General features: G+C 43.5%; 1 protein-coding gene across 1 annotated transcript in view; it reads left to right on the top strand.

Moving 5' to 3' along the window:
- Positions 1 to 22,223, top strand: part of FDXR (ferredoxin reductase) — a 47,409-nt gene extending 25,186 nt beyond the window's left edge. Inside the window, exons 6-12 of the mRNA XM_018568584.1 lie at positions 4,674 to 4,775; positions 4,861 to 4,968; positions 14,636 to 14,720; positions 16,600 to 16,799; positions 18,543 to 18,714; positions 18,790 to 18,963; positions 21,972 to 22,223. Of these exons, the coding sequence (XP_018424086.1) occupies positions 4,674 to 4,775; positions 4,861 to 4,968; positions 14,636 to 14,720; positions 16,600 to 16,799; positions 18,543 to 18,714; positions 18,790 to 18,963; positions 21,972 to 22,102 (972 nt within the window). The 3' untranslated portion in view covers positions 22,103 to 22,223. The remainder of the gene's footprint in view (positions 1 to 4,673; positions 4,776 to 4,860; positions 4,969 to 14,635; positions 14,721 to 16,599; positions 16,800 to 18,542; positions 18,715 to 18,789; positions 18,964 to 21,971) is intronic.
- Positions 22,224 to 23,271: the final 1,048 nt, after the last annotated feature.

The following is a 23,271-nucleotide window of genomic DNA, read 5'->3' as shown; positions in this document are numbered from 1 at the left end:
TTTGTAGAGCGTTCAACGCTCTATGAACGCTCTACAAAACGCTCAAACATGAAAATCCCATTGTTTTCTATGGGTATGGTTCACACCTTGCCATATTTCAGCCCGTCTGAGCGCGCTACAAAACGGCCTACGCCTGAAAAGGTACATGAGCTTCTTTGCAGTGTTTTTGTCGCGTGTTTCCATTGGGATACAGCCAAGTAGCCCCGGAAACGTGCGTTTGTCGCGCGTTTCTTTACAGCGAATTGCGGTGACGTGCGTCACGAAACACGCGACAGATGCGCATATTCGATACGCCTAGGTGTGAACAGAGTCTTACTGCTCTGTACCTACTTGCTGCATGCTTCTTGATCTTGCTGACATTTGCTGTCCTGTAACGTTAAAGTCTCTTCCATCCTTGGCTCTGGGTGTGGCTGGGTGCTCTTCCCTCTCACTAAAGTTTTTACCACGGTTATGCAAGATTTTATGACCCGAATCACCCAGTTATTTGCTGACTCTGATTGTAGAGGCCAGAAGATTTACCCAGCTCTACGACTTCCGAGCCATCGGATGCAGAGTGTGATTCTGAGCCATTTAAATTTTTGACTAATGTGCTAGTCCCTAAGGAGTCACAACCAAGCCACATTCACCCTATCTTGGATTTTATGGTCCTGAATGTTTTCTTTTGAGTCCATAAATTCTCAATGGAATCCACCAGATTTGTCATAGTCTCCCTGGTATTTGGAGGCATTCTGACTTTTGTGGACATCAAAGATGTTCACTTTTATGGTCCCATCTTTCCAGTGCATCAGCAATTCCTATACTTTGCCATGGGGCATACACTACCAGCTCATGGCCCTGCCCTTCGGCCTCTTGTCTGCACCTCGGTGTTCACTATTTGCTGGCATCAGTGTTAGCCCTGCCCATAGACGTATACTTAGACAACCTCTTGTAAAGAGAACAGTGGCAAAGACTCAAATGGACGTGTCTCTTAACTGTGCTGATGTTATGTGGTTTGGGTGTATCCTGAACCTTCAGAACTGCTCTCTGGAACAGACCCATCACTTGGAGTATCTGGGTCCAATACTGGACATATCTCCTGCCACTGTGTCTTCCACAGAACAAGCTTCAGACTGACCTGTCTCAAGTCCAAACTCTCCAGTCTAGAAGTCGTCCCATTCTCCGCTTTTGCATGAGATTCTTGGGGCTAATGGTAGCCTTTAGAGGCAGCTCCCTTTGCCCAGTTCCACTCCAGACTTCTGCCATGCAACATTCTGTCGTTCTGGAAGAAGTGAGTCCTGTCTTTGACAGATTGATTGGTTGTCAACAAGAATCAGGTTTTCCATGGCTCCAGCTCGCAAATCGAAGGAAGTACTTTCTTCCCCGTTGGCTTTTATTGTTGTCTGTTTCCCCACCAGGTTGATTTACCCTCTCTGTTTGTCCTAGTGCCATTGTCACTGAGAAAGGAAAGGGAAATTCATCCCAGTGAAATAATTGTCACCAGAGCAGGAGAGGCAAATGTTTCCCTGGAGAATTCCTCCAATGAGCACACATTGCACAGTGACAACTTTCTCACAATTGCCTCTAACTTCCTGATATGTCTAGAGAGGATGGAGCATAAGGGAATTAGGGCTGCAACAACTAATCGACATAATCGATTATAATCGATTATTGAAAAAGTTGTCAACTTTTTCAATAATCGATTAATCGGCTTCCGATCAGTTGGCCCTGTTCACGGGTCCACAAACGCTGCGCGCCGCCCCTCCTCCCCAACTCACGCTCCCCGCTGCCAGACCCGCCCGCATCCACGCTCTACACGCCGCACCTCCTTCCCGCCTCACACTCACCGCCCGCCCACATCCACGATTGGCACAGGGACGCGGGGAGATGTAGTAAGGAGGAGCAGGTGTGGGGGGATGACAGCCGCCGATAGACAGGTCAGATCTCAGAAGCAAGTTGCTGGAAGACTGCTCAGGTAAGCCTGCACTCCCCCCCCACCCACATGGTGCTCTATAATGTATTGCTGGGATTTGTATTCCTCTATAGCTGATGGTACATTGTGCTGTATATTATACATAGGAATACAAATCCCAGCAATACATTATACACTGTATGTATAATGTATTGCTGGGATTTGTTGTACTCCTCTATAGTTGGTGATATTCTGCACTGCGCTGTATAGAGGACTACAAATCCCAGCAATAATACATTATACAGTGGTGCAATGCCGAATACCACTAGCTATAGAGGACTTCAAAACCCAGCAACAGTACATTATACAGCGCAATGCAGAATACCGCCAGCTATAATGTACTATTTCTGGGATTTGTTGTAATCCTCTATAGCTGGTGATATTCTGCATTGTGCTGTATAATGTACTATTGCTGGGATTTGTAGTCCTCTATAGCCGCTGCCATTCTGCATTCATTGCTGTATAATTTTACACTTTCCATTTCACTATATTGCACACCACACCATTTTTTTTACTTCCACCGCTCCAAGCTTGCTCCTGTGATGGACTACAACCTCAATACAAACTAGTAGTCCATCACTGGAGCCATTTTTTAAAATGTATTTTATTTATCCGATTAACCGATTAATCGAACTTAATAATCGGCTAACTAATCGATTTTGAAAATAATCGTTAGCTGCAGCTCTAAAGGGAATACAGACTGAATTAGAAAGCCTGACATAGGTTCTATCCCCTCACACTATCCAAAACAAAAAATATTGGTTTCAGTATTAATTATTGTAAATAAATAAATCTTTTTGATCACAGACAAATGTTCATAATGATTAATAGAAAAATAAAGTACTGGTCCTGCCTTTCTCTGCAGCACCACACTGGCATTAATTCACTAGTCACTGCTATCATGAATGTAAGTAATAAATACTAAAATGAGATGTTCCTTTTTCCAAATGCCCATTAGTATAGGACAGCAACTAGGATAGAGTGATCTGGTGATCAGGCTAGTGCATCCGTTCTCAGCCAGGGTGCTGTGGCTCCCTGGGGTGCCTCTAAATTTTCCCGTAGCATCATTCCTTTCCATGGAGCAGGAGAGCTGACCAGCAGCACAATCGAAAGGAATGATACTAATCCAGGGAGGGTGGTATCCATTCAGAAAAGGGAAAAAAATTGCCTCTGTCCAAGCCTGCTCTGATGCAAAGGGGAATCCCAACTTTTTTTTTTTTTGCGTAGGATCCCTTCATTAAAGCCATAAAAGACCCCTACCTCAAATAAGAATCTGGTATGAATTTTGTAGAACCAGGCTAACAAGTCTGCATACCCTCATTTTTCATCATTTCCCAAGTTCACAATTGTAAAGTAAACCTGTCACAAACTGAGGATAATATGAAAAAATATGTCAGCTGGGATTACCTTCACATTGAAATGAACCAGATATATAGACAGCTGAAGCTACATGCAAAATCTGAAGGAGTATTATGGCAATGAGAACTACATTTATGATATTATGTTAATTCTGTAAGATCTCTTTTAGAAAATGTTTGCCTTTGGGAGGCTTTAGTATATTTTTAGGTCTGACATGTATTTTATTAGAACGTGTGAAGGTGTGAACGCTGGATTGGCCACCTGGGGTAGAACATGTGAACATTATAAAGGTTAAAGGGTATATAAAACCCTAAAAATGAACGTATCTTATTTTGTTCCTTTTGGTATGTTAACTATACTATAAAAGGAATTTGTTATATTTGTTTACTTTTTTTAAAATGTTATTTATCTTATGGTTTACTTTTTTTTTTATAATTTATCTTCTTGTTTATTTTTTATAATTATTTTCTTATTTTTTAATAATTTTTTTCTTTATTATTTACTTTTAAAATTACCTTGTTTCTTAAATTTAATTATTATTTTTTTTTCTCACTTAACTTTATTGCTATTACACAGGAGATAACAAGCCCCTGTGTGATAGCATTTGGAGGTGACCGGTTCTCTTTATTGACCCTGTCACCTCCAGGACAGGAGTTCTAGCACAGCACTGTGTGACAGGTGAGAGGGGAAGACTACTCTCCCCTCTCACTGTATACTCGCAGCGGCAGGGTTAGTTTTAACCCTGTCGCTCTGCTCCCAGCATCGGCCACCAGTGAAGAGAGAGAGACTCTGCGGCAGGAGGAGTCCCGAGGGCGGAGCCAGCGAGGAGAGAGGTAGGTGCGGGAGGTGGAGTGGAAGACGGACAGGCTGCACACTTATTACAAGTGATCTCGGCGACATCGCAGAGATCACTTGTAAACGAACATGCGGCATCCTCACACTACATTTAGTCCTGCCTTCCCAAAGCAGGACTAAATGTAGAAAGCAACTTGGCGCCCGGAACTACATGTTCCAGGCGTCGGGGAATTCCACACGCCGCTGCCGCCCCGAGGGCGAGCCTTGGTGGCCTTGTGGGGAATTCGGCCCTGACCATAGGACAGGGTGTTATTGGCAGGACCAACAGGTGAAAAAAAAATCCTAAAAAAAGGAAACCAATTCAGCTACTTCATCTAAGCACAGTTAACATGCAATATATTACATCTTTGTTTGTGGGTTGGGTTTTGATGTCCTTTAAAACCTGTTAAATTCCCAGTTTGTTCGGTGAAGGCTAGTTTAAGATTCTACATTGCATTTTCTTGGGCTTTACAGTGATTAGAGTGAGAAGGACCAGATTATCCAAATGTAAATGACCCTTTCTGTGTCATAGTTGTCTCCAGACTTCAGCACAGACACAGCCATCATCCTAGGACATGGGAATGTCGCACTTGACATCGCAAGAATCCTGCTGTCACCAATAGATCTATTAAAGGTTAGTGATGCCCTAATTGCCTCCCTTGAGTTGCTCAGCATTGTGACTGGTCTCATCCCTGACTTCTATATTTGTTATTTTATAGAAGACGGATATCACGCAGGCTGCCCTTGACAGCCTTTCTAACAGTCGAATCAGGAAGGTTTGGCTTGTTGGTCGTCGTGGACCTTTGCAAGTGGCATTTACCATTAAGGTGCATTTTCAAAATTCTCAGTCTTTTTTGGGCTTTATTATAGAGCAAAACATCTTTAATTGTAAACCAGTAAAGTTCAACTAAAGGATCCTGTATGACAGGCTAAACAAATCCCAGATCCAGTTACTATGTGATGCACAGGCCTCATGAAGTAAATTAAACACTCCCTTTACCTTCTCTAACTGAAGCCAAATCCTCTATTGGTGTCTCACATGCTTCCCAACCAAGACACTGCAGCTCACGGTGGGAGGGTTTAAGTAGCAGAGACAGAGCTGTCAATTCAGAAAGCAGTGGGCAGGACTAGGTGTGGCCAGGTGATGACAATGCTGATAGTCACGCCCCCTGCGATGTCTCGCTGTACAGCAAGCACAGCCTACATTGGGCTCTGAATTCAGGATTAGTGCAGCATCTCTCACACCCGATCACAGGAAGCTGCATTAGGTGCAATTTTACAGGCTGAACAGGTTATTTGTGAGACTACTCAAGGGAACTGAGAGAAAATGTAAGTGTAGATATACAGTAAGTATAATTAAGTGCTGCAGCACATTTATTTTTTAAATTTGATGCCATAGTCCTTTTTTTAACCACTTCATGACCAGGGTGTTAAACCCCCTTCCTGTCCAGGCCATTTTTCAGTATTCAGCGCTGCAGTACTTTGACTTCATTCATAATTTATTTACATACGGAATACATTTCACATTTATTCCATCATGCAACGCTGTACTGAAATGAATTTTATACCATTTTTGGGGACAGACAGCTTTATTTTGGTGGTATTTAATCACCACTGGGGGGTTTATTTTTTACTATATAAGAAAAAAGTACAGGAAATCTTGAAAAAAACAAACGGTTTATTACTACTCATATTTTTGGTTAAAATATAAAAGATGGGGTTGCGTCGGGTAAATAGAAACCAAATGTCACATTTTAAAATTGCGTGTGACCATGAAATCGCAAAAAAAATACCCAAAATTGGCCATAGGCGATGCTTTAAAAGCTTTTACCGCTCATCAATTTAATGTTAATCGTGATTAACGTTCGCAGTGATATGTAACGTGTGGCGCAATGGGCGCACTCGTCATTTTCGCACGTAGGCGCACCCTTCATGTTTGTATGTATATGAGAGCGACTTTAAAAAAAATTAAAATTGTTTTTTATATCTGACTTTACAATTATTTTTATAACTTGAATTTTTGGAAAACCTTTTTTTTCCACTTAACTTTATTGTTATCACATAGGGGACTAACGATCCCCCATATGATAGCCAGTTTACACAGACCAGTCCCCTTTATGGAGACATCAGGAGTCTCTAAGACCCCTAACGTCACCTATGGACCCCCAAAGAAGCTGATGAAGCAGAGTTCTGCTTCACCAGCTTCTCTCCAGCTTCAGGACCCGGCATTCAGAGAACAGGGAGGTGATCAAGGAAGATCTCCCACTGATCTCTGGTGATAGGGACGCCTTGTGAGTCCTCAGCCCGCACCTGGCACAGCGGAGCTCGGGATCGGCAGCGACGTGGGGGGGGGGCGCACACCAGCACGCATTATACAAGCGATCCAGCAGCTCTACAGCTGCTGGACCGCTTGTATGTAAACAGCCATCATTTAAACAGCGGGGACCACGAGCGGGATGTTTTTAGACGCCTGCTTACATCCAAGAAGCTCCCGGGCGGCCGTTTAATTACAACGGCCGGCGGGGAAACGTTTAATGATTCCATGTTGCATTAAAACTGTTAATAGCAATAGTAACGTGCCTAGATGTAATTATTGGATTTTCCATTGGCAAATCTTGAAAACATTTCTTGCGGTCAATTAACTGCATAGTCCCTGTGTAGGAACTATAGGATGTATGCATTAGCTTTAATTATTATGCATTAGACTGCTTCCATGACATTGTGCTGTATATAAACCACACAGGGAAAGAGTTGTCAATAATTTGTTGATGTAACCTGAACAGTGCACTTTAGTACATAATTGACTTATAATCCTATGTGACTTCAGAGGGTTGTTTACAGTCATGTTTATATGGATGTTTTACAGTAATACCAGTATACATACATGAATATTTAGATCTGCATGCACAATCCAACCACCTACAGGCAACAGTAATAGCTGTTGGGTCCATGAACAGGAACCATCTGCTCAGTAGAATATTTCTGTTCATGTAGATAGGGGATAAGAGGTGAGCAATGCTGGACTGATACTGCTGGTTACAATTATTTCAGGGGGGAACAATAGTGACTGACAGGTTTTCCTATCTATCTGATCAAATGTATTCACCTCATTCAGCCATGTGGCTCCGGGGCCCCCACAACTATGAGATTGTTGATTAGTCAAGTAAAATCTGGCTTGAATTTACAGCTTCTAGCACCTGTCTGTTGGTCCTTTTTATTTATAGATAGAGAGATGTTCTTAGATTTTTTCACTAGGGACATGAGGATAGTATGAACACGAATGACTCGTAGTACTCGTAGCAGATGTTCTTGCAGTGTGTTTTATCACACTTCAACAAGAACGCCAGTTTTTGTTTTTTTAAAATGAACCCTTGCAGTTGAGCTACTCCCACACTGCAAGGGGTAACTGCTCATTTTGGTCTAAGGGCGCAAATAAAGAAGATACACTCACCTGATCTTTGGTCCTGCATCAGTCAGGGCTCACCACTCTTTCCCTTCGCTTCGGCTGTGGTATGTCCCTTGCCATCCTCACATCTAATGGACCTGCATTAGACATGATGACATTTCGGGTTCTTAGACCACCGGAGCCTGGAGGAGAAGAGGCTATGGGTACCAGTCTAGTAGCCAGGCGGAACGGAGGATCGGGTGAATATAACTTTATTTTGGACCCTAGATAAAAAAAAGCACTTAACCATTGCAGTGCTGGGGTAGTCGCACTGCAATGGTAAATTTGAAAAAAATCCTGAAGTTCCTCTTTAAATTAGTAATACACTCACAAACTTTTTTCAATAAGGAATCTAGATCAAACAAATATACATTGCCCAGCAAAGCACTGCTTTTCATGTTTGCCTAAACACTTACAATCAGCTGCTTCCAAGTCTCTCAGCTTAGCTTCCCTGAACTTCCTGTCCAGTACAAGATCACAAGGAAAAGAGCAGACTCCACTAATTGTTAATTTACTAACTTGGAGAAGGGAGGAGATGGGACCAGGGGGGTAGCTTGATTTGCTGTGTCTGTGTAGACACTTACAGCTTACTAGCACACACAATGGTGACTGCATAGCACTGTGCTGGAGAAAGGAGTCACTGTAGAACAGGATATCCGGACCAGCTGATTCTGCAGGAAAGTAAAACTTTTTAACATCAAGGAGCAGCATCCATTGTAAGTGATTTCACCAGCATTTGAAACCTATTGACTTTAACCCCTTCGTGACGGGAGATGTACACTGTACGTCCCACCACAAAGGGACCAAATGACTTGTCACGTACACTGTACGTGACGAGTTATTTGCTGCACTAGAAGGCTGGTAACCGCTGAGAATCAGCGGTTACCATTCATTAATGTATCCCTCAGTTTAGAGGCATCCATTAATGAAAGGGTTAACCTTTTTCAGACACCCGATACCTTTAATATCGGTTGTCTGAGAGCCAAAGCAGAGCGGGCACACATGCGGGCATTCTGACAGCTCGTATAGATCGAGAGATATCTCTCTCAAGCTATACTGGCTTTTTTTTTTCTTTCACTTTCAGGAATAGATACATAATGTATCTATTCCTGAAATAAGAATGTTCAGTTTGCTGATCAATGTTGTAACAATCAGAAAACTAGTGACAGCTGAATCCTGAACTTCTGCAGGATCAGTGTCACTAACTTATTATCGGCTGTTCTGAAGTTTAAAGCAGCCTGATAATAACCAAAAATGTATTAATTTATCAAGCAGTAATAGTGAGATTAATTCACAATGACTGCTTGATATAATTAAATAAATAAAATAACATTTTTAAGTTTAAAAAAATAGTAAAAGGGGGCGTGGCTTGCCGATGGACCCGTGTAGACGCGTCTACTGAGAGCTCCCGCAGCCGACCCGAGAAACATCTCACCCGAACCGATACACGCCGCCAAACTGACACCTGATGGGCCGCAATACACCCGCAGAACCGGCACGAGACCGCCGTTCTTCCAGCGGCCTCCGGACCCGGCATAGGAATCCAAGATGGCTGCCGGATCCCCTCGTGGAGCTCCATCCTCATCGCCACGTGAGTCTTTGCCATCAGTCCACACATCCTCACCAGGGGACCCCCCTGGGTCGGACATAGATGAGGACATGGACGGGGATGTGCTTCCCCCTGCTCTCAAGGGGTGCCTCCAATTACTACCCACTAAAAGTGACATTGAGGCCCTCTTTGCCAAACTGGAATCCGCCCATAAGGCCGACATGAGAGAGATCCGTGAGGGCCTACAGTCCTTCCACTCCCGCCTGGATGTTATGGAATCCACTCTCCCCCCCATTACATCTGCAGTGGAGGAGCTCCGTTCAGTGGTCATTGCTCAACATTCCCACATTGCTGACCTGTATACTCACCTAGATGACCTGGAGGACCGTAGCCGCCGCAATAACATCAGGATACGCGGCCTCCCTGAAGCTACGGGTGACTCCGACCTCCTAGCATCCGTGATAGGGATCTTCAATACTATCCTAAATAAACCAGTGACTGACCATATCGAAATTGATAGAGTCCATCGCACCCCAGGATTCCGGAGGCCCAACAACACACAACCACGGATGTACTCTGCAGAGTACTTTTCTTTGGCCTAAAATCTGAAATCCTGACTAAAGCCCAATCTATCGGGTCCCTGGATTTCGATGGCGCCCACATATCTCTGTTCCCGGACCTCTCCAGGCGCACCCTAGCCAAGCGTAGGGCCCTACGCCCCTTGACCAAAGTACTACAAGAAGCCAATATATCCTAGCGCTGGGGATATCCTTTTAGTCTCACGGCTAAACATAACGGACGCTTCCATACCCTCCGCTCACTCTCAGACGTGGAGAGCTTTAGTGCAGCCATGGGAATCACGGCGCCCACCCTGGGTCAATGGCCGGACCCGGGTCTCCACCTCCAGCCATTCTCGCCACCCACCCTGGATTGGGAAACGGTCGCCCCGAGGTCCCGCGGAGACCGTAGACCCACATCTTCCTCTTCCCCTCCTTGATTTACCTACAGGTGACTACACCACATCCTTGGATCTTACCTGCGACCAGATATACCACACCCTGGATTGTAGTCTGCCTTCGTATTCTACCTCGCATCAGTTGCCTTATCAGATGATGCCTGGTGTGCCTGTCATAGACTTCTCCCTTGACCTGGATCATCCTACTACACACCTCGGCTTCCACCGAGACTGCACACCGGGTATCACTTGCAGGACTCTCTGATGCGCTGTTGCCCCTTCCCAGGAACACAGGCGATCTGTTGTCAGACGCAGCTGTCGCTATCCACCATATGGTCTGATTTGTTTTTACCGTTACAGCTGTCGTACCTTCTACCATCTCCCTGATGCCCTCCGGGAGGATGACTGATGTCCCTGCCAGCGACTTGTTTTATGCCGTGGGTCATTCTTCTGCATACCTCAACCCACGCTGAGTCTGCACACCGGATACCGCCTACTGGACTCAGTGGTGACCCGCGACCCTCCTTCAGGTGGACACAGGTTTTTCCCTCCAATCACTTTTTCCCACATAGGGTTAACATTGTTCTTGATAAATGCACTTGCTGTTTCCCCAATGCGTGATGGTAGGCTACATTGCTTGTTAGATCCTTTTTTGATTTGATTATATGTGTATCGGTTCCTCCTCCTTACTCACACTGTCCTGGTGTGATCCGACACGACTCGGGTCGACGAGGACACTCAACTATGTTTACCCCCATAGGTTCTGTTCACCGTGACCATCCCTGGATTTTGGGACTCGCGGTGCGCATGTTTAGGGATTTCTCCCTTATGTTAGTTGTAATACGATTGTATTGTTTACTTTTTTCTTTTCCCTCTCTACCTGCTCTCCTTCTCTGCCCTTCTCTCCCACTAATAGCCCCCCTGCTTTTACCCTCCTCTCCCTCGTCCCCTTCCTGGAGCATGTCTGGGAGCATGCAGTCTCACTTGTCTTTCTGCTTTTGCCCGACCTTACCAACGCCATGGCGTCACTGACCTTTTGTTCCCTGAATGTACAGGGATTTAATAGCCCATCCAAAAGATCCCAATTATTATATCATCTCCATAAACAACACTCTCAAGTTCTCTTCCTTCAGGAAACACGTTTTAAATCCAGCGCGGTTCCTAATCTCCCCACTAAATATTACCGTACATGGTACACCAGCAATAATCCTGACCGTTAAACCAGAGGAGTGGCCATAGGCCTCCATAACTCCCTCCCAGTGGAGGTTACGGACACACTGGTGGACGAGTTCGGGCGTTTCCTCAGATGCTCACTTTATGGTAAGATATTGTGTTCCAGACCGTCCCCATAGATGTACCTAAATCCTTTTTCTGCTCTCTTAAGCTAGGTTTAATCCACTATATTTGGAAAGGTAGAAGACCGCGTGTTAGATATGACATTCTTACTCGTCCCAAGCATGATGGAGGTGTTGGACTACCGCACATTGAATACTACTACATGGCTTCACACTTAACGAGAATTTTAGATGCAATTTACAACTCATCCCATAAGGATTGGGTCCAGTTGGAATTTTCGTTATTGTCATTGCCGATCTATTCCCTCTGCTGGATCACCCCGTCAACTAGACCCCGGCAACTTTATCTGCCATTTGCGGTGCCCCCTCTTCTCTCTGTTTGGGACGGGTTGGTCAAACACAAACACATATCAACACATGATGGCCCTATGACCCCTATCTTGCTCAACCCTAACTTCCCACCGGGATGTTCTGGACCCTCCTTCCTCCACTGGTCCACTAGCTCCCACGCATACTTATCATCAGCCCTCACCCCCCACTGGTCTGAAACCCCTGATATCACTCTCCGCTCCTGATGAAAAACGGCCTGGTAACTGGTTGAGTTACTTCTAACTTAGATACTTCTACCTTTCGATCTGCAAACGCTCCGACCCACACAGAACCCTCACGGCCTTCGAATCCATCTGCGCCCAACCCTCGGGTCCCCTACGCACGATATCTACCCTATACAAACTGATTTTGACCCTCACAACTGACGCTGTCCCACCTTTCATGCAGGCATGGGAGAGGGACCTTGGCTGCTCCTTCTCTGAGCACGACAAACTTAAAGCCTATTCTCTGACCCACAAACTTTCTATGTCCAGCTCCACTGAGGAATGCAGCTACAAATTGCTTACCAGATGGTATAGAAGCCCGCATCTTCTTCACAAATTTTCCTCTACCATTCCTGACACTTGCTGGCGTTGCAATTCGGCAGTGGGGACTATGCTGCATGTCTGGTGGGACTACGTCAAATTACGACCCTTCTGGACCACAGTGTTCGACATATATCACAAGGTGATGGCAAGCGACCCACCACGTACCCCTCAGGTTGCGCTCCTCTCTATATTCTCCCAGGATCTTTTAAATCCATTAAAAAAGACCTTCTGCGATACTTCCTTACTGCAGCCAGGATCCTCATCCCCAGACATTGGAACACTAATATTGTGCCATCAACCAAAGAATGGGTCACGGAACTTAATAAGATCATGCATATGGAAGAACTGACTGCGCAATTATATGACCGATACCCCCAATTCGTTGCCATCTGGACGCCGTGGATCCTACAAGCAGACACATGCCTAGCCTAATACTGTCCACAATATCCTTCCCAGTCCTGCCAACTTTGCCCGGACCTCTTGGTACTCGGTGGGACTTGCTGCCTCCCAGACGTGCTCCCGCCTACCTAATATCCCCCTCTACACTCACCCCCCTGCCCTACCCCCCTTTTTTTCTTCCCCTTTCTCCCCCCATCTCTTCTGCTTTACTCATTAAATTTAAGACAAGACTTTTTTTGTCTAATAAACTTTAATCTTTAAAAAAAAAAAAAATAGTAAAAAGTGTAAAAAAAAAAAATTGTTAAAAGTGTAAAAAAATTTAAAAAAGGGACAAATGAATGTATTTATTGCATTTTTTTTTTTAGCTGTGCTGGTTTTGTTAAAAAAAATACTACAAATCAAAACTGGGAAAAAAGTGTTTTTTTTACGTTTTTCCCTCTTTTCTTATATTTTATTTGTCCTAAGTGAGGCGTTAGACACACATATGTGATATACATATGTAGCCCTATCTGTCCTCTAAAAAACAATATATAATATGTGTGGGTGCACTTTGTAAGAAAGTATATTACTGACGTGGAAGAATCACACAGCAAAAATGTCAAAAGTGTGTCAGTAATTTACGAACAGAAACTAAAAACTAGCTCAGTCATGAAGGGGTTAAAGGATAATTAAACCCTCTGAGCTATTTGCATTTGTCTACTGCTAGCAAGCAGTAAATATATGCAAAAACATTAAAAAAGTTACCAAAAAGGTTAAATCTTACATGTGTCTCCGGCGCTTACTCCTGTCTGAAGATTTGAAGGTTCTCGGGCGGGCGCATGCGCAGTACGGATCTTCGGCGGGGGGAAGAGGAAAGACACGGTAAGTCAATGCAACCAGCCGGGAGCTTGCATTGGGACCCTGGTAAATGGAGTAAGGTGTCTGGGAAACCCATGTGGCTATAAATGCTTGGTATGTTCCTAGCACTCATTTGAATTAAGGAAGCCATTTGGACCAGTGGTGAAATGTCGCATGTATTTGGAAATCTATGCAACAAAAACATTTAAGAGAAATGATGAAACCATTTAATTACGTATTTTTGTGATGGCGAAGTAAAGAGCGTAGGAGAATATTTGTTTTTGTTCTAATTTTGAAATGGCTTTGATGTTACAGAACATGTCCAGTTGAATATGACTGCTGCTAGCTGTAGCAGGGCAAGAAATGGGGGGAGTGGTTGTTGCTGGGAAGGAAGACGCATTCAGTAACTTGATAGAGGTTCTAACCCTTATTTTACTGCACAAAATGTTTCTTCTTCTTTCTTCATGTCTTGACAAAGTGAAGAGAAACCTCCACATTTGGGATACAGTCTGCATATATTAAACCCAAATGTGGAACAAAATGGAGGTGCCACGGCTGATAGCAGATTCCAATACGGTATTTTCTTTGTAAAAATTAATATAATACATTTTATTCACTTTTTAGGAAGAAATAACATATTGGACTCTACTATCAGATACGTTTTGTTCTACATTCCGTTCCACTTGGGACCCCCTACCCTGGTCAGGGGGGCCCTTAGTATTTTGTGGGAGCAGCCACTCCAAGAACATTTGACATTTTAAAGATGAGAACGATTGACAAATCCTCTCTCAAAAATCTGCATATAAAAACCCGACAGGTTCTTTTTTTTTTTTCTTCACTGTGTCCAAAACTAATAAAAAGTATTGGTAGGATTTGTATTTCAGGAATTCATCTGTAAAATATCATAAGGAAGTGTAGCCTTTATCACCTAGAGAACAGATGGTGCCTCATTCAGTTTAATTCCCTAAATTGGCAGAGGGCCACATGTGGCCCAGTCACACCAGTCTGATCTTCCTGCTCTATAAGTAAATCTTTGCAATCAATAACATCTAATAGTAAGTAAAGTACAAACTTATTTATTGGACTTTATCTTTTAGGAGTTGCGTGAGATGATTCATCTGCCGAATACCCGTCCTGTAACTGATCCTTCTGATTATCAGAATGTTGGGGACTTTATAAAGGGTAAGGAGTGTTGATCAGCTAGGTGTTTGTTCCACTTGTAGATGTTCTGCTTTTTGAACATCACTATAGGGTGCTCTGTCCTTTTTAGGGAGTACTCTTCAATTTTTTAAAACAAGTCTATGCTGTGTGACACATTACTTGGTAAAGGTATATCAGTTTTATGTTTATGGGGGTGTTCATGTTAAATTTGCCTTTGTTTCTGTTCTTCGAAACTACAAGATCTGATGTCTGGTCATTATTATTATTACTGTGGAGGGTTAGGGTGATATTTTGAGACAAGGTTTGAGATATAGCCAGGGGCAGAGTTGTGGATGGCTTTATAAGTGACTGTTAACATTTTGGATTTTATCCTCTGGGTGAGTGGAAGCCTGTGCAGGGATTGACAGAGGGGGGTTGCAGACACTGAGCGGTTGGTCATTAAAGTGTTTCTAAGGCTAAAACCTTTTATTTTAGTTTTGGATGGAGTGGGTGTGGGAGATTCTCACTGCGACGTTTGCGGCGATATGTAACGTGTAGCGCAATTGTAATTTTTGCGCGCTGGGGCACCGGACGCGTATTTACGTTTATAGGCGTGTAAACGTGGGGGTGGGGGAGTTAAACATTTTGGGGGGGTTTTTCCCCCTTTTTTTATATGTGACTTTTATTTTACTTTTTTATATGGACGCGAACGAGCACATATAGGCGATCGGCCGGCTATGGACCCGCTGATCGCCTATTTGTGAAACACCCGGTAACAGGTGTGTGCAATGGTCGGGTCTTTTCTGCCCGTGCGTGCCCGCTAGGGGGCGCGCGCGAGCAGAAAAAAATTGCCGTCTGGAGACGGCAACCCGCCAATGCAGCAGTGCCGTCCGTCCATTTTTTTACTACGGGCGGACGGCAAGAGGTTAACCCGACACTTTTTTCGCTATCTTTGGAGAGTCACCCTATCTTTGTCCAGAAGTACAGAATGTGAGGTAAAATCCCACATTTTACAAGAATAGAGGGGAGATCTTCCAATGGGAACACTTGTTTCAGTGACAACTGTCTAAGGGGATTTTGCCTTTTGCTTAGTGGATATTTCTTCTCTCTTCCTGTTGTGTCTCCGGTACAGGAAATTAGGAGAAATCTCTCCAGTGGGATACAGCCGAAAATCTATCTCCTACGTTATCGTTATCCAAAACTAAAATAAGTTTTGGATTTTTAAATAAACTATATGACCAGCAGTTTGTGGACAACTGACCCCACACCTATATGAACTTGCTGGACATCATATTTCCAATCCATTAGCATTGATGTAGAGCTTTGGAGCTATACCAGCCTCCATTCTTCTGAGAAGGTTTTCCATAAGAGTTTGGAGATTGTGAGAATCTGTACTTATTCAGCCAAAAGAGTATTTGTAAGGTCACATACTAATTGTTGGAAACCTAACTCTCAATCAGCATTCCAATTCATCCCAAAGGTGTTCAAAAGAGTTGTGTTTGGAGCTCTGTGTAGACCACTAGAGTTCCTCCAGATCACACTAGTCAAACCATGTCTTTATTGAGCTGGCTTTGTGCATGGAGACTCAGTCATGTTCAAACAAATGTTAAAATGGTGTTCCCAAAACTGGAGCCAGAATTGTTTTAAATCACTTTGTATAATTTAGCCTCCTCTGGAAACACCTGAGCTCAAAAATTTGGTGGTGTGTCACATACCTCTGTCCATATAGTTATGTGCGATTATCAGGTATCCACAAACATTTCAGCCCTTCCCGCTCACTGCTGTTCTTAACCTGCCCTACCGATATTATCAAGCATGCTTAAAAATCTGTTTGAGCAGTTACATTGTAACAAAAACCACATTGTGTATGGTGATAATTACTTCTGCTGCATCATGCTCTGCTAACATTCTATTACCTTAGATCTCCCTCGGCCCAGAAAACGTCTTACAGAGCTACTAATGAAGACAGCATTGGAGAAACCTGGAGAGAAAGAGGCTATGCGAAGATCCCAAAGTGATCGGGAATGGGGCCTGCGCTTTCTCCGGAGTCCTGTGACTGTTTTGCCGAGTGAAGATGGAAAAAGGGCTGCTGGTGTTAGGTTGTCTGTCACAAGACTTGAGGTGTGGATAATTATTTTAATGTAATCTGGTCTACAAGCTATTGTAAAATGCCTGTATATATGTATATGAAGTGCTGTTGTGCCCCAGGAACACGGCAATCTGTGACACAAACATCCTGTACAACTTACTTTGAACACAGGCAGAAACCTTATTTCTGAATCATTTGTTAAGGGACACAAGTCAAAAGGAATTCTGACACATATGCGTTGTATTGCCACCTACAGGAGACTTTAATAATGGTAACAAAAAACTGTTGGCCAGCATAACCCCTCCCATCATGCTTCAGTTTCTTGGTAGTGTCCTAGGAGAGTCTTGTCTCTTCAAAGGAAAGCGCCAACCATTTTTCACTTGTTATCAAGCTTTTTTGTTCACTGTAGAACCAAGAGAGCTCCCTTTTGTAGTTTTCGGATTCTACTGATCCTTGGGCGTTGCCTCCGAGGTCGCACCTGGACCCCACTATGAGGGAGATGCAGGACTGACCTGTAAGGTAAAACTAGGGCACTGGGCTCTGCTTGGTTTTGCCCGCGTTTCATTAGCAGGTCTGAAAAACGGCAGAGCCTTGATACACCTCCAGGGTAAGACTGTCCCTGAAGACTCCTTTGGAGTATGCCCACCGCAGGGATGAAGACTGTCTGGAAGGTGTCTGTTATCCACAGGGCGCTATCATTGCTGCTTTAAGTCCATTTTTTCTAGGGTGCCTGGCATGTGTACTCTGCCTCCTAAGTTTATCTATTTAGGGTTAATGCTTGCAGTACTTCTGTGTCACAAGCATTCTATGGGGCTGCCGCTGCAACAGTCTTTACTGTGTCACAAGCGTCTAGGAGTGTGCTGTTAGTCCCTCGCGATTCCCCTCGCGATGTGGCTGAAGCTTGAAGTCCAATGCCAGAAAACAATCTATGTCACAAGAACTTTGCAGCCGTCACACTTTTTTATATGTGCATGCTGTTCCTCTGCCTCCCCCACTTTTGGTCTGAGTAGAAGCACTCGACTCCCCGCAAGGGTCACCTAACTTCTCTTGCTTATGCAGCCGGGTGGTGCAGCATGGGAGGCCTTTCCAGCTCTTGCTCCACTAATGGCTCATGAGAAGCTTGCAGCATTCCTTCTTTTGGACCTGACGACATCTACAACCTGCCATTGCTATCGCGGCCATTTGCCAGACCTTGAGGGCTAAGACTAAGGATATGTTTGAAGCTCCTGACACAATCTTAACTGATCCTTCAGTTTTGCAACAGTTAGAGCTCATGCCTGTTGCTCTATACTGCTGTGTTGATGGGTATGTTGATATGGTACATCACCTTTCCAGTATGAGTCCCCTCTCTGTACATATATGGAGGACTTTTTGGGGGTTGATTTATTTAAAGGCAAATAGGCTGTTCACTTTGCAAGGGAATTTTTACTTTTAAATGATGTTTTCTTTAGCTGAGGGAATGTGGTAAAAATTGCAAAGAATTTGTGTGCAAGAAAAAAAAAAATTATTTTGTTTAGCTTGCACATTATTGGATGATGGAAATCAGCAAAGCTTTACCTCATTCACTACATTTTGGGAATATTCCCTTGCAAAGTAAACAGCTTGTTTGCTCCCTTCCATCCTTTTCCCCCCTGGCCCTGCAACATAGTGCATCCATCATTCCAAATATTTTGTTTGCCCCCACATACATCATCAATTTTTACTGTTATATTTTGTTATTAAAGATTCCGATGAAGTGGAAAGTTGAAGTTAACTTTACAATTTGTGCTCCTTAGGGCAATGGGGAGAACGCAGTTGCTGTTTCTACAGGAGAAACGGAGGACATATCCTGTGGGTTAATTCTCAGCAGCATTGGATACATAGGTGTTCCGATCTCTCCAAGTGTTCCTTTCCTCCATAAGAATGGGATCATCCCAAACAGCTTGGGCAGAGTGCAGGGTGCTCCAGGTTTGTGTTTTTATATATCCCTTTTGGTACCATGGTGTCATGTGTTCTGGCTGGTTACGTGATCTGTTTTGGCAGGACTTTACTGCAGTGGCTGGGTGAAGAGAGGTCCAACCGGTGTCATCGCTACAACAATGAATGACAGTTTTGACACAGCACAGTCTTTGTTGGAGGACATAAAATCGGGTGCTTTGGACTGTTCAGGGACCCGACTTGGAGCCTCTGCGATCAGTGAGCTTCTTCTTCTCAGAGGTATGTAGAATAAATATAGAACAACGCTTATGTTTGTGGCTCTCAATTTCTGCTTGTGTTTTCTTTTCTCCTACAATTTATCTAAAGTAAAAAAAAAAATTTTTCTTGAATAGAATAGGGGATGGTTAGAACAGTGAGCAATTGTAGCTTCCATATTTGTTCTATGGCAGGTATAATTTTATTTTATTCAGATTTTTTTTAAAGAGTTCTGCATATATAAACAAAAACTGAGAAAATAAGAACAGAGTCATCACATTCGGTGCAAAGAAGAGAACAATCCTCTGTGTTACTCGCACACTAAGGGCAGGTTGCCAATCAATACAGTATTCTTTGATGTGTAAAAGTCATACAGTTACAGGGTACATAGATAGTATAAGGATGTTATAAAGATATATTACAGAGACCTGTTGTCAAGCATATAGGTATTTAAATAGTAAACTGGGGAATAAAGAATAATACAGTTGGTGAACCAGCCCTATAGTTCAAGCAGCTATTACATAACAAGTATTTTTTAAAGATACCTTGATGTTGATAAGCAAGTTTCTTGAAGGCAAATAGCCTATCGAGTTGCAAGATCCATGCCTCTACAGATGGTGGGACATCAGAGATCCATTTTAGAACCATCATTTTGGTTGCGTCAAAAGGTGTTCTAGATAGAGCAGTAGTGGTATTGGAGTTCAGTGGGGATGAGTCAAATGATCCCAGAATGCAGGTGAGTGGAGGATTCGTAAATGAAACTGTGAATACTGAATTCAAGATCAATGTGACTAATTTCCAGTAACAGACCAGCTTTGGGCAACACCAAACCAGCTGTTTTAGGGATCTTATGGTTCCATACCTTCCAAACATGGTGCCTTTGCTGCATTGATTTCCTAGTTGCACTGTGATCAACCCTGTCTGGTTCTGCTCTGCTGGACTACAGAGCACATTTACTTTACATAAGGCAGAGGTGTTCCTCCACAGGATGTTAGCTCACTGTGATTCCATATATGTTTGAAATTGGTGTGGAGCCATGCACAGCTATGTCATCCATTCAGATTCTTTGCCAGGAGCTGTAAATGGAGAGAGTACAAGTCTCATCACCAGCTCAACAGTGGGACTTGTAATTCCCAATGGAGTACAAGTGCAGTGACGTCACGGCACTTTTAGTTCATTGACACTTCCTCCCGTTACTTCAACTGAAGGTCCTTACCTCAGTATGGACAGGGGCTGGAGAAAGAGTCTGCAGGAGCCAGAGCATTGCACTCATGGACCCACTGATCGCTGTTGCAATGCTTTGCAGGCTGCAGTGCAAAAAAATCAATAAAGCTATTTTTTTTTTCTTTTATTTAATGTGTTTTATTTATTTTTTTAAAGACTATGCCTTTAACAGTTGTAGCATGTTTAAAGAAACCGAATATGATAACATTTTGCATGTATTGCAGCAAGGGTACTGATTTTTTTTAACCTTTTTCATGACAGCCCCTGCTGCAGCTCGCCTTCCCTTCTTACAACCACAGCTAGTTCACTGCCTAGAGCGAAGATAAAAAATATCTGGTACCTCCAGGTATTGGGGAATATGTAATAAATTCCCCTTCTTATGTGACAGCACTTGTGCTTGACAAATGGCCACTCAGGCACTCATAGCTGTTACACGGGGGTGGAGGAGTAATCAGCCCTGTGAAAATCCTAACTTAGAGCTTATATAGGACTTCTATTTATAACTCCAATCAGCCGAACAATGCTGTGAAAAAGTAAAGTATGCGTAGTTAGCTAGCTGGTAGTTAGCTTTAAAAGAGAACTATAGCCAAACCTTTTTTTTAGTTCTCTTTTGGATCACAGGAGGACATTTACTACCGTGTTTCCCCGAAAATAAGACACTGTCTTATATTTTTTTGGCTCAAAAAAACGCACTAGGTCTTATTTTCGGGGTAGGTCTTATTTTTTTTTAATGTACAACAATCCACACGTATTACCAGTAGAAGACTTACAAGACAGGAGTGAGTGGCAAAGTTAAGAATAGGGTGATCAGGGGTGTCGTACATTTCCGAGAGCAATTTGGTAACCAATCGCTGGCCAGAATGAGCGAAACGCGCTTTCACTATCGATTCCTCACAGGCGGAGTATCACTCCACAGGCGGAGTGATACACTCCGCAAAAGTATCACTCCGCCTGTGACAGGAGTGGGCACTATAGAGGAAGCATCGGCTTATGCGGCTCTGCTCCCTTCACTGCCGCCTCGCTTCCTCTAGGGTTGGCTTAGTTGACACCGCTGATTCTCTCCCACGGCTCTTCAAGTTGCCCCGTATGCCACCACTGGCCCCGGGAATGGTCACAACTAGGTCTTATTTTCGAGGTAGGTCTTATTTTTGGGGAAACGGGGTAATGTCCTCCTTTTTCCCAAACTTAGAATATAGTGGGCTATTGCCCACTGCAGCCGAGAAGGATCCCAACAATGTTGTCAGTGTTAACCTGCCGCTTGATTGACAGCTGGCTGTGTCTCTATAGAGTCAGCTTTGCCCGCCCCCTCCCCTTTCTGTCTCTCCAAAGAACACTGGAAGAACGGAGAGTAAAGGAGGTAATCTCTGCAGGGAGCAGTGACTGATAGTCACCGCTATTTGCAGGGAGAAAACAGCGATCAGTGGTTTGTGTTCACTCAGCTCTCGATCTTTAGAGCTAGCGTGTGACAATTGCAGTGTCTCATACCGGCTCTAAGTATTGGGAAGAGTGCATTTCACTCTCCCAATACTTGTCCATTAAGATGGAACTGTTGATTTGCCCTGCATGAACCCAGGTTCACTTTACTATAAGAAATTGTTTGAGTTGACATAAGCCTACAGATGAATTTACTGAATTTTTCAGTTTAGTTGCTGTAAAAATATACCGGCACTTCTCCCCGATTGCTGTGACATCTACCTTCCTCTCACTTTTGTTTCTTTTATGTTTCTTTTTTCCTTTCTTAGCATATTTTTTACGTTTTGTACAAAAGTAAAATAAAGAACTATGAAGGAACTTTTCTCTCTTTACAGGTATCCAGCCCGTGTCTTTCTCTGACTGGGAGAAGATAGATGCAGTAGAGACGGCCCGTGGTGCGGAAGTAGGAAAGCCTCGTGAAAAGATCTTGGATACAGAGGAGATGTTACAGCTAGTCTGTCAGTGACGTGCACAGCGAATCACTATTATAGCGAGGAAGCTTTTACAATAACTGCCTTTTTAGATTTATAAATACGGAAAGCATCAGACTTCATAGGACCAAATTACCTCAACTATTTTTTTTTTTGTAAATAATAAATATATTTGATTCCTTGTACATTACTTGCCACCATATCAATGTTATGCATTTAAAATCTATTAACTTTAATTTACAGTTTGTTTTTAAGGACGCTTCTATTTATGTGCCTCTAGTGCAGGGGTAGGCAAACTACAGCCTTCCAGCTGTGGTGCAACTACAAATCCCATTGGGTATTGCAAGGCTCTGACAGTCGCAGACATGACTCCCAGAAGCAGATGCATGGTGGGTATCATGGGATTTGTAGTTTGGCCACAGCTGTAGGGCCCGAGTTTGCCTACCCCAGTTCCAGATCATTTACTTGCATTCAGCTTGGCTAGGGATTAGCTGCACATGCCACATAGTAGCCATGGGTCAGCTATACTAGAGATTAAGCAATCACTGGTATCTGTACTGATTGTGGTTGGGTGTGCATGCTGTTCCATTCCGTGCCTGATAGGTACCCCTAAACAGGCCATGGGGGGTAGGGGTTTGAGGACTAACTAGAGGATGAGGAAATAAATAAACTTTAAAGCAGAACAGTGAATTCATGTAAGTGTGGGCCTCCTAATCTTAAAAAGAACAAAAGATGAAGGTTTAATATCAGTTTAATGAGAGAAACGCAATCGACAAATGTCAATCCTATGTCTTTCTATATGGGCAGATCACTGTGTAGGTGCTCAGAAAAAATGCAATTCAGCCATGTTCCCTGCTACAACAAAACATCTGAAAGGTTAGAACTATTTTTAGTTATGCTGTGTGAATGAGAACACATAACAAACATATAGAGGGGTTTTCTCAAATTTGACTGCAAAAGTGGAAATACACTGTAAAGCAGTCTGTTTACATCGTTTCTTCCTGTAGCAGCTGCTCTGGGCCACCACTAGAGGGAGCTGAAGTGAAGACCGGATTGACCTCTTATTTATTGCAATATAAAGTCCATATTTTGTTTTCCCAGAGGCCCCAGTCTATAAAATTCCTGTGAAAGAGGTACAACTTGTAATTTACTTTATTCTTACGGGTCCCTGCAGCCCGCTTAAAAAAGGATAAAGCGATCTTAT

The sequence above is a fragment of the Nanorana parkeri genome, unplaced genomic scaffold (genome assembly GCF_000935625.1).
Source record: "Nanorana parkeri isolate BGI_ZX_2015 unplaced genomic scaffold, ASM93562v1 scaffold1214, whole genome shotgun sequence".
NCBI lineage: Eukaryota > Metazoa > Chordata > Amphibia > Anura > Dicroglossidae > Nanorana > Nanorana parkeri.
This window is presented reverse-complemented; position numbering and strand designations above follow the sequence as displayed.